Source organism: Leucopleurus acutus (assembly GCF_964270905.1).
Source record: "Leucopleurus acutus genome assembly, chromosome: 11".
Lineage (NCBI taxonomy): Eukaryota > Metazoa > Chordata > Mammalia > Artiodactyla > Delphinidae > Leucopleurus > Leucopleurus acutus.
The window spans coordinates 56880295-56894232 of record NC_139152.1 but is presented as its reverse complement, the minus strand read 5'-3'; the positions used below and the strand labels follow the sequence as shown (position 1 = coordinate 56894232).

Genomic DNA, 13938 nt, shown 5'->3' with positions numbered 1-13938 from the left:
AGAGCCATAACTTTCTTTTAGGAAATTTAAGGGTGAAGTAAATACCTCTTTACACATTTTAGCAAATAAAGCCCCAAACAATAAGTTTGACCACTGCTTTTGAAAAGGTCAATTACTATAGCATATCAATTCCTTAGATCTTCCCATGGATTCAGAAAATATATGACAGATCATAATACACCATCTCTCATATATCTCGTTTAGTCATTCAAATATTTATTGAGTAATGGCTATATAATCTCAAAATATTTAGAAATGAAGGCAAGCTTAAGATTTCTAATATTTCTTTTTCCAGACACTCCTTTCTTCCCTTTTTCTACTAAAAGATTTAGCACTGAGTTGGTGGTTATCTCCAAATTCCAAATTGTTCAAGCTGAGAAAGGCAAAAAGTAGAGATGGCTGACTGGTTGCTGGTTAGGGTTTCTTTTGAGATACAGATTTATGCTCTGTCTTAAACATTGCTTTTTACTTGTGTGTTGTCTTCTTGCTCTTCTAGAAAAAAAAGAAAAACTATCCAAGATGACTGTCACTTACTCCAGTAAAGTAGCAAATGCGACTTTTTTTGGATTTCATAGGTTACTCCTCAAGTGGAGAGGCAGCATCTACAAACTACTATACAGGGAATTTATTGTTTTCGCTGTACTTTACACAGCAATAAGTTTTATGTACAGGTACTTTCCTTTGCATGTGTCCTTAAATGGCCATTAGATAGCATATATGAATACAGTCTCAAAAATCCAAGCCCTTTGGCTGCCGCTGACTTTTGCGTTATGTAACCTCCTCCTTTGCATGATCCTCTGTTGCCTACTTCTCCCCAGGACTGGGTATTTTAATCCACACCTAACCATTTTTAGGGTGTTAAATAGACTCTAACCGTCATGTTCAGGTGGCTCTCATTCCAGCCCCACTTTAATTGGTCATGATGAGGTATTAGTTGTGCTTCAAGAATTTTGCTATAGGCATAAAATGAAAGATTTATACCTAGAACCTCACTAAGTGATGATTTTGAATGGCAAAGTCCACAGACAAATAATTATTTGTGCTTCTCTGAACTATGTTATTCATAGTTTGAGTTTCTGATTTGACAGCTTGCAGCGACTACCTACATAGTTAACATGTTTGTGAATAGTGTGTATCAGGCAACTTTCCTTCCTCTTTCCTGGAATGACAAAATCTTATCCAAGTTGGTGCCCCCAACTTACCAATATCTCAATTAAAGAAAAGGCCTGAAAACTAATTTATTTTCTTTATATCTTCTGAGTTCAGGGCACATTATATTCATAAAAGACGTTTATTCTTTATAACCTCACAAACTTTCCCTGTCAGATTGACAGGAAATATGAGTAACATCATGTCCAAGAAATACTTTTATAACTAAAAATTATAGTCTTAATAAAATTTTATCAGTATTATAAAAGGGAAGCTTTATTAGTTTTTTTAATTAATATTGATTGCATACATTTCTTCTCTGGGGAAAGTTAAAACTTAAAAAAGCTAAAGGTTTTTGAGGCTGTATTTCCACCTTTACTGTGTTCATCAGTTTGTTCTTTTTCTTCTGCATACAATGGATAAATTTGTGTATCATTGTTTTCACCTACATTCTTCCTTGCAGCGACAGGACACCATGTGAAGAAGAGGGACCTTAATTTGGCTATAGCTGATAATGACCAAAAGTAGAATAGGAAGAGTTACTTTGCTCCATATCAAAACTACAGTTCCAAACAACTGTATATATTGGTATACATTTTGGCAAAATATCTTTACAAGGAAAGTTTTATTAAAAACCTCTAATAATTTTTCAGATTTGTCTTCTAAATATGGTATTATTTTGATGATTTATTTACGTGTCACCTACTCCTTCAGAATATGAAATGGTGGAAGACACATGACGTTTCAGGATAATTAGTTTATTTTTACTAATGTGAATTTATTGCTGCTACTGCCTCTTAGAATAGAAGAGCTCTTAGAACAGTTGCATTGTAGCCAGAAATGCGCCATGGGGCCTTAACTTTGACTCCAATATCTTATTTATACCCCACAAAATTGTATGCACATATGTTTTCTAAAGACCAAAGAGGGCTTACATTTATAACAATAATCATTAGTTCAAGCCATTTTTCATTTTTTAAAGTTCAAATGTAAAAGTTTTTTAAAATAGACCCTTATATGTTGATCAAAGCGCTACCAAGAACTACAGGTTGAATCTGTCGAGAAAGTCAGACATATCTGTAGACAAATACAGACATAGTTTCATTCTCATGTCTACTAATGATGCTAAGTTTTTTAATCCTGTTATAAGCAAATAGTTATACCTAGCAAAAAAATCATAAGACAGAACCAGAATTCACTAGTTTGATTATACCTCTTTTTTTTTTTTTTTTTTTTTTTGCATTATGTGGGCCTCCCACTGCTGTGGCCTCCCCCACTGCGGAGCACAGGCTCCGGACGCGCAGGCCCAGCGGCCATGACCCACGGGCCCAGCCGCTCCGCATGTGGGATCCTCCCGGACCGGGGCATGAACCTGCGTCCCCCGCATCAGCAGGCGGACTCCCAACCACTGCGCCACCAGGGAAGCCCTATACCTCTTTTTATTTGGGGATGGATTTGACAAAATACTCACTGTGGTACTTTCTAGCTAGTAAAATTTCTATGTGTCTATCAGCTAAATATTTTTTCCTTTGGCCAACTATTAATAGTAACAACCACTTTATTATTGATTAAGTGTGACAACATATGCTAAGTGGTTTTATATATCATATATTCTTTAATCCTCATAACATTCCTGATACATATCAATAGGTATTAATTATCCCCATTTAAAAATGAGAAAACTGAGACTCAGAGAGATTTAAAAATATGCTCCAAATCCAAATCTGTTAAGTGGCAGATCTGGGATTCAAACCTGGCTCTGTTAAACCCTACGGTCTGTGCTCTCCACGTTTAAATTCTGTCCGATCATTTTTATTTGAGTACCAGAAACCATTCTAGCTGTAACTTGTCATCAGCATGACCTTGATAGGCCTGTCCACCAGGTGATGCCTCTCTTGTCAGCTTTTCTTGATTTCAGAATTTCTGACACCTCTTCCAAGCTGAGGCAGGAACTCCAAGCCCACCCTGCACCCACACACCTTCTTGGTCAGCACCAGCTCCCAGGTCTTCATCTGCAGTCTGGTCGGTGGCTCACGGTCACCTCATTATCTCTCTGTGTCCTTCTTCAAAGTTCTACTGACCCAAATAGGCCTCTGACACATGCTATGGTGAGTGTTTTCAAGGGATTCCTTCCTCCCTTGGAAAAGCTGCATTCATTCATTTATTCAAATTCATCTGTGTTTTCTTTCTGGATTTTGATCATTATTATTAACCTGCCTTGAGATAGTTCTTCTGATTCTGAATCTCCTCCTTGCAACATAAATACCAATAATAGCTTCATTAAATGGATTTATGTTTAACAATACCAGAAAATGGGTTTGTGTCAGATCCATAATATAAATTTTTATATTTATACTATAGAAATAAAAACCCACCAAACATAATTATAAAAATTTCACTACTAATTGTTAAATCTGTGTTGTTTTATATTTTAAATGTATATTTTTAATTTTTTTATTTTGAAAATGTTTTTTAAGATTTTTTTTTTTGATGTGGACCATTTTTAAAGTCTTTATTGAATTTGTTACAATATTGCTTCTGTTTTATGTTTTGGTGTTTTGGCCCCAAGGCATGTGGGATCTTAGCTCACTGACCAGGGATCGACCCCATATCCCATGCATTACAAGGCAAAATCTCAACCACTTGACCACCAGGGAAGTCCCTTAAATAACTGTAGGCTTTAAAATAAACAGTTATAGGGCTTCCCTGGTGGTGCAGTGGTTGAGAGTCCGCCTGCCGATGCAGGGGACACGGGTTCGTGCCCTGGTCCGGGAAGATCCCACATGCCGCGGAGCGGCTGGGCCCGTGAGCCATGGCCGCTGAGCCTGCGCGTCCGGAGCCTGTGCTCCACAACGGGAGAGGCCACAGCAGTGAGAGGCCCGCGTACCGCAAAAACCAAAAAAACCCAAAAAAAACCAGTTATAACATCCCTTGAAGTACAACATGTATAATTAAGAATGTACTAAGTAGCATATTCATGAAAAAGTAAGATCAGGATGTCGAATCCAGGGTTATTATTCAATAATTACTTAATAAGTGTCATCCACTTAAGGCACTCTTTTTTTAAGTACATATGATGAATAATTGGAAAATGGACTCTTTTATGAAGTATTTTGCTCTACATCCAATGCATTAATCATATAAAAAATTTTTAAATATAAAGTATTTAAAAATAAAACGGTTATTATGTCCCACTGTGTAATGACCAACAACATTTATGTACTAAAAACGTTAGTACTTAAAACATTCAGCAGTTAAAAAGGTTTTGAGGGGCTTCCCTGGTGGTGCAGTGGTTGAGAGTCCGCCTGCCGATGCAGGGGACATGGGTTCGTGCCCCGATCCACATGCCGCGGAGCGGCTGGGCCCGTGAGCCATGGCCGCTGAGCCTGCGCGTCCGGAGCTTGTGCTCCGCAACGGGAGAGGCCACAACAGTGAGAGGTCCAAGTACAGCAAAAAAAAAAAAAAGTTTTGAGATACATCAGCTTAGGTAGAAAAGAAAAAGTTATTGCTCCTTAAAAAAAAAAATTGAGGTTATTTTTGCTTAATTGTTTGCACTGAATGTCACCTGCAAAGCAGGTGCAGAAGTATAATATCATAAAGGGCTGTGCATTTTATTTTTGCTCCAGATTGTTACTTACAGGAGCCCAAAAACGTTACTTTGAAAAATTATCAATTTACTGTGACAGATATGCTGAACAAATTCCAGTAACCTTTGTGCTTGGTAAGTATAGGTCACATGCAGAATGCAGCCACACAGCTGTCTCCGTTAGGATAACACCAATGACTCTGCATGGGAGTGTTTCCAAGCTGAGAGGCATGCCTGAAAAGCCACTGCTTGCAATAGAACCAGAATCATCCATAAGGTTTACCTTCAAGGCTGCTTTCGCTAAATTAACAACCAACAAGTTTGAGGTAATAATCTGCTCTTGGACAATTCGGCTTTCTTTTCAATAACTCTCCATTTTTGCCGTCAATATTTGAGTTCTAATACCCACTTACTGGGTGCTACAGCATTGCGGGGCACAAATTACATTTTTTTTCTGGAGGGCAAAATCATCAGATATGGATAACAACATACTTTTTACACCCCGATCCCTTAAAAAACTAAAATTCTGCTGAAAGCATCAATGTCAACAATATGTCTACAGTAAGAAATCGCTTTACAATTTCCTGTTATTCTACAGGGTTTTATGTTACTCTGGTGGTGAACCGATGGTGGAACCAGTTTGTGAATCTGCCCTGGCCAGACAGGCTGATGTTCCTCATCTCCAGCAGTGTTCACGGAAGTGACGAGCACGGGCGCCTGCTCAGAAGGACCCTGATGCGCTACGTCAACCTCACGTCCCTGCTCATCTTCCGCTCGGTGAGCACGGCCGTGTACAAAAGGTTTCCGACGATGGACCATGTGGTTGAAGCAGGTATTGTAAATGACTTTTCCTTCCATGGGTCTCCTCTTGACCTCGATCAGAACTTTCAAAGTTCCTTGGAAAATGCCTTTTATTTATTCATTCATTCAAGAAACATTTACTGGTTACCTATCATGTGCCAGAAACAGTCTTAAGAGGTAAAAATGAATGTCATGGTTCCTGCCCTCAAGAAGTTTACTTGGGGGGCAGAGCAAAGGAAACAGCAGACAGTCAACCTCAAATTAAGTTGTAAACAGTCACATGGCCCATAACATAATAATTATCATATTTATTCAAACCTTCTGTAATATCACCTTACATTTTCTAGCACTTTACAGTTTATGCACTTTCATAAATATTATTTCATATGGACCTCAAAAAAACCATGAGAGATTCAGAGAGGTTATGACCTGTCCTGGATCACATAGCTCATTAGTGGGAGAGCCAAAATTTCAATTCAGGCTCAGAACTCCTAACTTAATCCTTCCCCCCGCACCTACCAAACACAGAAGATTCTGGTAGGAACCAGAAATGCGGCTTTTCATCTAGGCAGAGCCTGAGAGGTGGCAGTAAAAGGCTGCTTTAGTGGGGGTCTGTTGTCTCTCCTATTCCTCAGAGTAGATGCAGTTTTGTACCTGGGCTTCTGGACACAGGATGCTGAGAACAAATCACGTTTGAAGAATGGTTCTCTTTGGTGTGTTAATACTTGGCAAAGAAGCTGTTAAACCAGCCTTCAAGGGGATGAGGATTAAATGAGATCATTGTTGGCACGTACAGAATAAAAATGGGGTTTTGTGCTGGGTTGTCTTTGATCCATCTGAGAGTATGCTGGAATGTATAAATGAATATATAGTAGATATAGGAACCATGAGATGATTCTGCCTTTATATTGAGTACAGTCTCGAATTAGGTTGCTTTATCCAGTCTCCTTTTCTGAAATGTCCTTGAAAATATATCTATATATTTAAGAGTAGCATGTTTTGTTCGTTTTGGGAGGTTTGGGGGCTTTTGTTTGATTTGGTTTTGTCTTCTCAGATGGCGACATAGAGAGTGACTCAGAACACAGAGTAAGAGTTCAAATCCTTCTCTATCACGTACCGGCTACATGACCTTGTCTGAGTTACTTTACCTTTCTAATGCTTCAGTTCCCTCATTCATTGAGTGAGTTTAGAGTGATTTATAATACCTTTTACCTCATATACCTCATAGGCTTGTTGTGATGATTAAATAAGTTAATACTTGCAGTGTCTAGAGCAGTACCCGGCACATGGTGTGACATGAGTTCTTGCTATTAATAATGAAATCATCTAGTACAACAGCATAACATAGTCCTTTGGTCACTTTAGAAGACTCATTTGATATGACATCCTAGGTCTTCTTGATCCCCTATGACCAGGAGACTGTGAAAGGTAAGGTGGAAATAAGGAAGGAGGAGTGTAGAGGCCGTTGTTAGGGCTACAGAGCAAGATGTGAGAAAGTAATGGGGAGCAAGGAGTCGGTTACAGATTCAGATGAAGGGTACAAAAGGCTTGGCAAATGTACAGGTATATTATGATGTAAAACCAGTCGGAACTTAAGATAAAATTAACTGCCACCCTTCCTCCGAATTTAAAAGTGGAATACTGCATCAGAATGACCAAGTTTAAAATGCCACTTGATAACTTATTTTGCTTACCCTAATGTCTAAAGGATCAAATGTGATAAGCATTTCGACCTATGAAAAAAGTCATAAAAACAAACGAGAAACGTTTGGCCCATTCCAAATGGATGAGTGACAGCTAAAGTTTACTTGGATGAAGGAAGGTGACATTTCTGTAGTCCTGACACATTCTTGGAAAGAAGAAAGCGCATTGTGACAGCAATCAGACTCCAGGCCCAATTCTCAGAGCGAATCTATCCTCTCAGCATCACCATCATATTAAAAGCAGAGGGGGTGGCTGGTGACAGAGAGGCCTTTAGGGCCTCTGGTTAGACGTGAGCTCAGCAAGGCCTGAGTTGTGCTCAGGTCTGAGGGGCAAGTAGAAACGGCGAGATGAATGGGGGAATGATCTGAGTTCATTTCCTTTAGGTGCACTTTTCATAATACCGACACTCACTCCCTATCAAACTTACACAAACACCGGTCAGTACTTGCATCGACACTTCCCCCTTTCCAAGGCATTTGGAACACTCAAGTACTCCTCTCTCCCGTACCACCAGTACCCCCAACCATTCCAAGGGCATAGGAGAATCATTTGCTCCTTGAGGTGCATTTACTTGAGTATGTATCAAGGTGTGATCCACAAACCCATGGGCCCTTTACATCTTGAATAACTTGAGTTGTTTATTTAAAATGCATACTCCTGGGACTTCCCTGGTAGTGCAGTGGTTAAGAATCTGCCTGCCAATGCAGGGGACATGGGTTCGAGCCCTGGTCCGGGAAGATCCCACATGCCGTGGAGCAACTAAGCCCATGCACCACAACTACTGAGCCTGCACTCTGGAGCCCGCAAGCCACAACTACTGAAGCCCAAGTGCCTAGAGCCTAAGCCACCGCAATGAGAAGCCAACGCACCGCAACAAAGAGTACCTCCGCTCACCACAACTAGAGAAAGCCCATGCACAGCAATGAACACCCAATGCAGCCAAAAATAAATAAATAAAATTTATTAATAAATAAATAAATATAATAAAATAAAATGCATACTCCTGAGCCCCACGTCAGACCTACTGAATCAGAACCATTGTATGTAAGGCCTGGAAAACCTGCATTTAAACATGCTCTTATGTTGCTCTTTTTATATACTGCAGTTTGAGAAGTAAGGAGTCTTTTCTGGGATGCTTATTTTTTTAACGCTTTTTCTCACCCCCGGGGTAAAAGGTTTTGGCATTTGTCAAATAATTCATTACTAATAACAAAACTGCAACAGTTAAGAAAAGGGTGAATTCAAGGTTTCGACCATGCTGGAGGCTCCAGAATTGCTCTGGATGGTAGCCTCTGAGCAGTCTGCTCAGAGACTACCATCTAGGGGACTTGAATTAGACCTGCCTGGACACAACGAGCATCATTCTCACTACAAGTTTTTGGTCAGTTTTTGTGCCGCGTCTGAAGGAGGAAGAGTACTGAGGGCGACAGGAGGGGGCTGAAGCCTTGGCAGGTGCCCTCTGGGGCCATCACTGATGATTGCAGTGTAAAGGTCTCTACTACTCTCTTTCACCCCTAAGTGTTTTCTCGAAAGGCAGAAGAAGGGGTAGTGGACCAGCATGTGCCCAACAGGAACACAAGGTTTGCATGCTAGGTGGTGGGACAAAGGTTCTGAGCCACTGCCTTCCAAGCTGGGGGCCATGATTCACAGGCAGGGTCCTTCCTGGTCTGCCTCATGGCCACCCACATGGATGGGCACAGACTCTCTGTCGGCTGGCCGCACAGACTTACCAGACTTCCCGCTCCCCAGCAGAGAAGGCTGACTCATTCTGCACGTGGGGTCAGTTTCCAAGCTCTCCCAACTGGGTACGTGTCTCCACCTCTCTCTGTCTGTCCTTGGCCTGTGCCAACGTTTCTGGGAAGAACAGGAAGTTCAGGGATGGCGGAAAATGTTTGGCAGGTGCCCTGAGCCCAGAGCCAGGGCACCTGCTCCGCCTGAGGGCAGAGAGGGCTGGTGGTAAAGCACAGGGGCCCCAAAAGTGTAGGGGCAAAGGCAGGAGGCAATGCTGAGGGCGCAAAAAAAACCTCTTGTCAGGTGACTCCCTACATAAACCCACCTGTCTGGGAAAGTACATGTTCTCAAACTTCAGTGCACTTTAGATAGTGTTAAAAACTCAATACTGCTAGGGGCTTCCCTGGTGGCGCAGTGGTTGAGAGTCCGCCTGCCGATGCAGGGGACACAGGTTCGCGTCCCGGTCCGGGAAGATCCCACATGCCGCGGAGCGCCTGGGCCCGTGAGCCATGGCCGCTGAGCCTGCGCGTCCGGAGTCTGCGCGTCCGGAGCCTGTGCTCCGCAATGGGAGAGGCCACAACAGTGAGAGGCCCGCGTACCGCAAAAAAAATAAAATAAAAAATCAATACTGCTAAAAACGCAGATCCGAAGACACCACCCCCAGAGATTCTGATTCAGTAGGTCTAGGCTGGGGTCCAGGAATGAGTGTGTTTAACAAGCCTCTGAAGACTTTGAGGAAGGGGGGTCCCTGGATCACACTCTGAGAAACAGGGGGCTTTTAAGACAATGGGAGTTGCCCTCCAAACTCTTTGTATTGCTTCAGGGAGGGTCCCTGTCACAAAGATTCAGGACTAGCAGGACAAAAACAGTGAGAGGATGGAGAGAATGAAGGTCAGCACCTCCTTCTGAAGCATCTGGCCATTGCTTGACTACAGCTGGTGAGCTAGGTCACTTACCCGCCGGTCCCTGACATTCCTTGCTGTTAAGCTGGACACTCAAGTTACATTATTCTGGGAAATACATATGCTTTGATGTTACAGGTTACATTTCTCAAATTAAAATTTCTTTATTTATGCTCCCATGAAAATAGAAATGTAACAGCTGAATGCAAAATAATGTGTATTCTGCTGGAAATTCCCTGAACTGGTCTGTTATCAAACAGTTACTTCGCAGAGGAGCTGGAACCCAGGAGTCTCTGTTATTTTCCCTCTTGGCTACAAGCCTGCCCTGGAAAATGCCAGTCGTTTCAATCACCTGCCTTGGAAGATGTCACTCATTCTAAGTCAAGTCGTGTGCACAATTCCAGATCTTTGCCAATTTAAGTGATGGCCTTAATTGGGTGCTTACGTTATGGTATGAGACTGAATCAAAACATTTTATCTGGGGTTTCACAGTGATCAGGAGAGAAAACATTTTCCTTCAAAATTCTTCACCAGAAGCACAAAAAAAGGAAATGGGAAATTATATGCATTCCTCTAAAAGAAATGTTACTAAATCTGTTACTAAATCTGTCATGCTTTTGCTCATTTAACAAAGATTTACTGAGTGTATACGGTACGCTAGGCATTGTGCTGACCACTGGAGCACAGCTGAAAGTGAGGTCCCTGTCCTCGAGGATCAGTAAAGATTACTACAAGTGTTTTCTTCTATGAATCACTTTCAGAGACAAGCATAGATATATTTACAGCTGAACTTCACATCACTCCATTGCATTTCTATTTCTCTAAAATAGTTTCCTTCTGTGCTTGGTAGCCTGTAAGAGTGGTTAAAAGACAGTAAATTTTAAGGAAAGGACACTGTTTTGTTTTCTTAAAGGCCTGGAATCTTAACATGAAGTTCCTTGAGCTTCCGCCCTGACGAGAGAGAGCCTGTGGAGACCCCATCAGGATTCTTAGTGACATACAGTTAACAGGCATAAATACAACCGAACGAGCTCCCAATTGTCAAGTGACTGTTGAGATAAAAGTTCTAACTTTAGATGCACTGTCTGGAAGGCTAGCCCCACACTTAGATCATTTAATCTGTAATCTTCTCTCGCTAAGTAAAATCGAATGGATTTTGTATAATATTGACTTTCTGCCCTGTGATCTGCTGTTCACGTTTTTCCTGATGCATTCTGTGCTACTGGGGTTCCCTGGTCTCTGAAATCTCTCACTGCTCTGTGTTACAGGAGAGATGATCAAGGGGATGGTGGTATTCATGGCTGTGCCAGTTTTTCCTCTGTTGGCTGAACTTTTACAGGCTGAGTCAGTTACCCCTATAGTCTCACGTGATGAGCCCAGAACAGACTGAATGTCGTCTTGTGAGTGCAACTTGACTCACCTATGCGCACTAGCTCTTCATGGGAGAGAAAGTACACACCTCCTTGCATTAGTGCCATGGATGGGCAGTCTCCGCCCACTGTTTGAAGGTTCACCACAGCTCTGTTTTAGGAGTTAAATCATGGCTTGCCAATCAATGCTTCTCAAAGGATGATCGTAGACCACCACATTCATTGAATTATCAGGGTGTTTACTTAAATTGCAGGTTCCCAGACAGCCTATGAAATCTGAATCTCTGGGGCTTGGGACCCAGAAATCCACTTCTAAACAAGCTCCCCAGAAGCATTATGTTTGAGCCAGAACAAGGATGCTAAAATGGCCAGCTTGCTGTGTGACTCTGTACTAGGTGCAGTTGTTCCCAAACTTTGTTACAAGATGGAGTCGCTAGGGATCTTTTAAAAATACTGATGGTGGCTCACACCCCCAGACATTAGGATTCAATAGGTGTACGGTGCAACCTGGGCATCAGGAGTTTTTAAGCTCCTCAGACCATCCTAATGTGCAGCAAAGTCTAGGAACCACTGCACCACAGTGCATCTATTAACTCCTCCAACTTTATCTGCAAATTGCCTCAGATCTATTTACCCAAAGCAAATGGAATTCTGGGCCACCTGGACAGGCCAGGAGTTAAGAGCACTGATTTTGTGAATGATATTTCCTGTGCGTCATGTGTAGAAGGCAGTGAACTACCAAACAGGATACTAATTTAGAGACAGGAATACGGCTGACTAGAGATGTTTCACTCGTGTTTGACTCATTAGGAAAATAGAGGAGTTTCTCTGTCTCCGTTCAGCATTGCTAACCCAGAAACTGATTTTAATCAACCATATCCTATTTCAAGCTTTTCAAACTGTGGGTTGTAAATTATTATTGGGCTCTTAAATCATTTTAATGGCTTTGAGCCAGCATTTTTTATGGAATGGAATGGAACAGAACAGAAAATATCAGAGAGCACCTCACACAGAAGAGCCAATAATTGTTTTGGGAACCACAAATATATCTTACTATAGTTCATGGTTAAAAAAATATATATATATTTCAATACTGCCCTCCACAATGCCTTGACAGTGTGATTCCATCTCTCTCTGAATCCCATTTTGCCTCCCTTTGATTTTCCCGGTTGACAGGGATTTCTAAATGTCTACCACTGAATTTAAAGAATGGCTGCAGTTGAATCTGGTGGCTTCATTCCATTCATTTGGAAAGTACAGAGAGGAAAATGAGCCAGGCTTGTTGCAATGTGCCTGAAAAAGTCATCTCTGAGAAGGGCTCAGATGCTGAATGCACAACTTTCTCTTTCAGAAAGAACTGGCAATAAACCCATCCTGCCTAAAAGTTTTGAGAAGCAGAGCTTTTAGCTCTTCTCCTAACAGAGCCTCATGTACCACTCTGCTTTAAAGGCAAAAGACATCTGCCTCAGTTTCAACTGAATCTGCGATTACCGGAATATTGTTTATTAATGGACTTAATTGGTCCTTCGGTTTGAAGGCAATAAAATTTTGCCTTAAAGTAGCAGATCCTACTCCATCAAGCCACAATTCAAGACACAAGTAAATACAAACATATATGTGTGTGTGTGTTTGTGTGTGTGTATATGTGTGTGTGTATATATATATATATTTCTTTTTACTCTGATTTGAAATATTAGAAAGGGTTCTTCGGGATATGCAATATGAAAATTGCTGAGCAGAGCTGAACTAGCCAGAAAACCAGAAGGAAAAAAGATAGCAAGAGAAATTCAAGGCAAATGTAATGGCAAGATATTGAATAAAATAGCAATGTCAGGGTGTGGATAGGGTCTGAGGGAGCGTGGCATGAAGACAGACATGTGAAGGAGACAGGGTAGTGTGAGGACCAGCCAACTGATGGTGCATCCAAACTGTAGCAAATCAATACCTGTGGTTAACATAGCCTTAGAGATGAGGATAATGACCACATTCTGAATATATCATCAGTCTCTGGTTAAAATGGCCTGAGGCGCTGATGAGGATAACATTCCATGTAATAACAAATGCTCTTTGAATTGATTTGATTAACAATCTAGACTTTTCTTTCAATGGACCAACAACTCAATTTCCAAAGATGGGGTTACTTTGGATAAGATGTGTAACCCTGCAGGAAATAACAAAAATTATTCTGCCTGTACACTCTTGGAGGATACAATAATGTCTAGTTCATCTTTCACAGCACCTAGTAAAGTACGCAATAAATTTGGGCTGAACATTTAAACGCCCCCCCCCCACCTGCTTTCCTAGCTCTACATGTCCCTTTCCAATCAGTGGGTGTGCTACACGGCAGGGACTGGGGGGAGGTTACCTAACTCTCGCTTTAGGGTTCGCATTAAATTAACCCTCACTCTGCATATTTGCTTTTTGCTAAGAAGCCAAGAAAGGACTTGCCAGCTTAAGTTGATACATATTCCTGAATAAAAAATAACCAGAGGTAAAGTTATTCTTTGGTCAAATGACAGAGATTGCAGCCAGTATATAAATGCAGGCATTTTTGGAAACTGCACTATGAATCCCAAGACTATAACTGTTAGACAACTGATATGAAATGTCTGAGAACAGTCTTCCAGGGAAAAGGTGAAGGGTTGCAAGTCTTCAAGCACAGAGCCAAGACAGGTCAAGTTCATCTATTAACTTC

The 13938-nt window shown here is 41.4% G+C and overlaps 1 protein-coding gene across 2 annotated transcripts in view; it reads left to right on the top strand.

Annotated features, from left to right (window-relative positions):
- Window positions 1-519: 519 nt before the first annotated feature.
- BEST3 (bestrophin 3) overlaps window positions 520-13938 on the top strand; it is a gene marked incomplete at both ends in the record, with an annotated part of 40266 nt that continues 26847 nt past the window's right edge. The window contains 3 exons of one of the 2 annotated variants that reach the window (XM_082850976.1): window positions 520-671; window positions 4776-4870; window positions 5334-5567. In XM_082850976.1, the coding sequence (XP_082707102.1) occupies window positions 520-671; window positions 4776-4870; window positions 5334-5567 (481 nt within the window). Of the gene's footprint in view, window positions 672-4775; window positions 4871-5333; window positions 5568-12594; window positions 12651-13938 lie in introns of those variants that run through there. The other variant, XM_082850978.1, reaches the window with a different exon arrangement.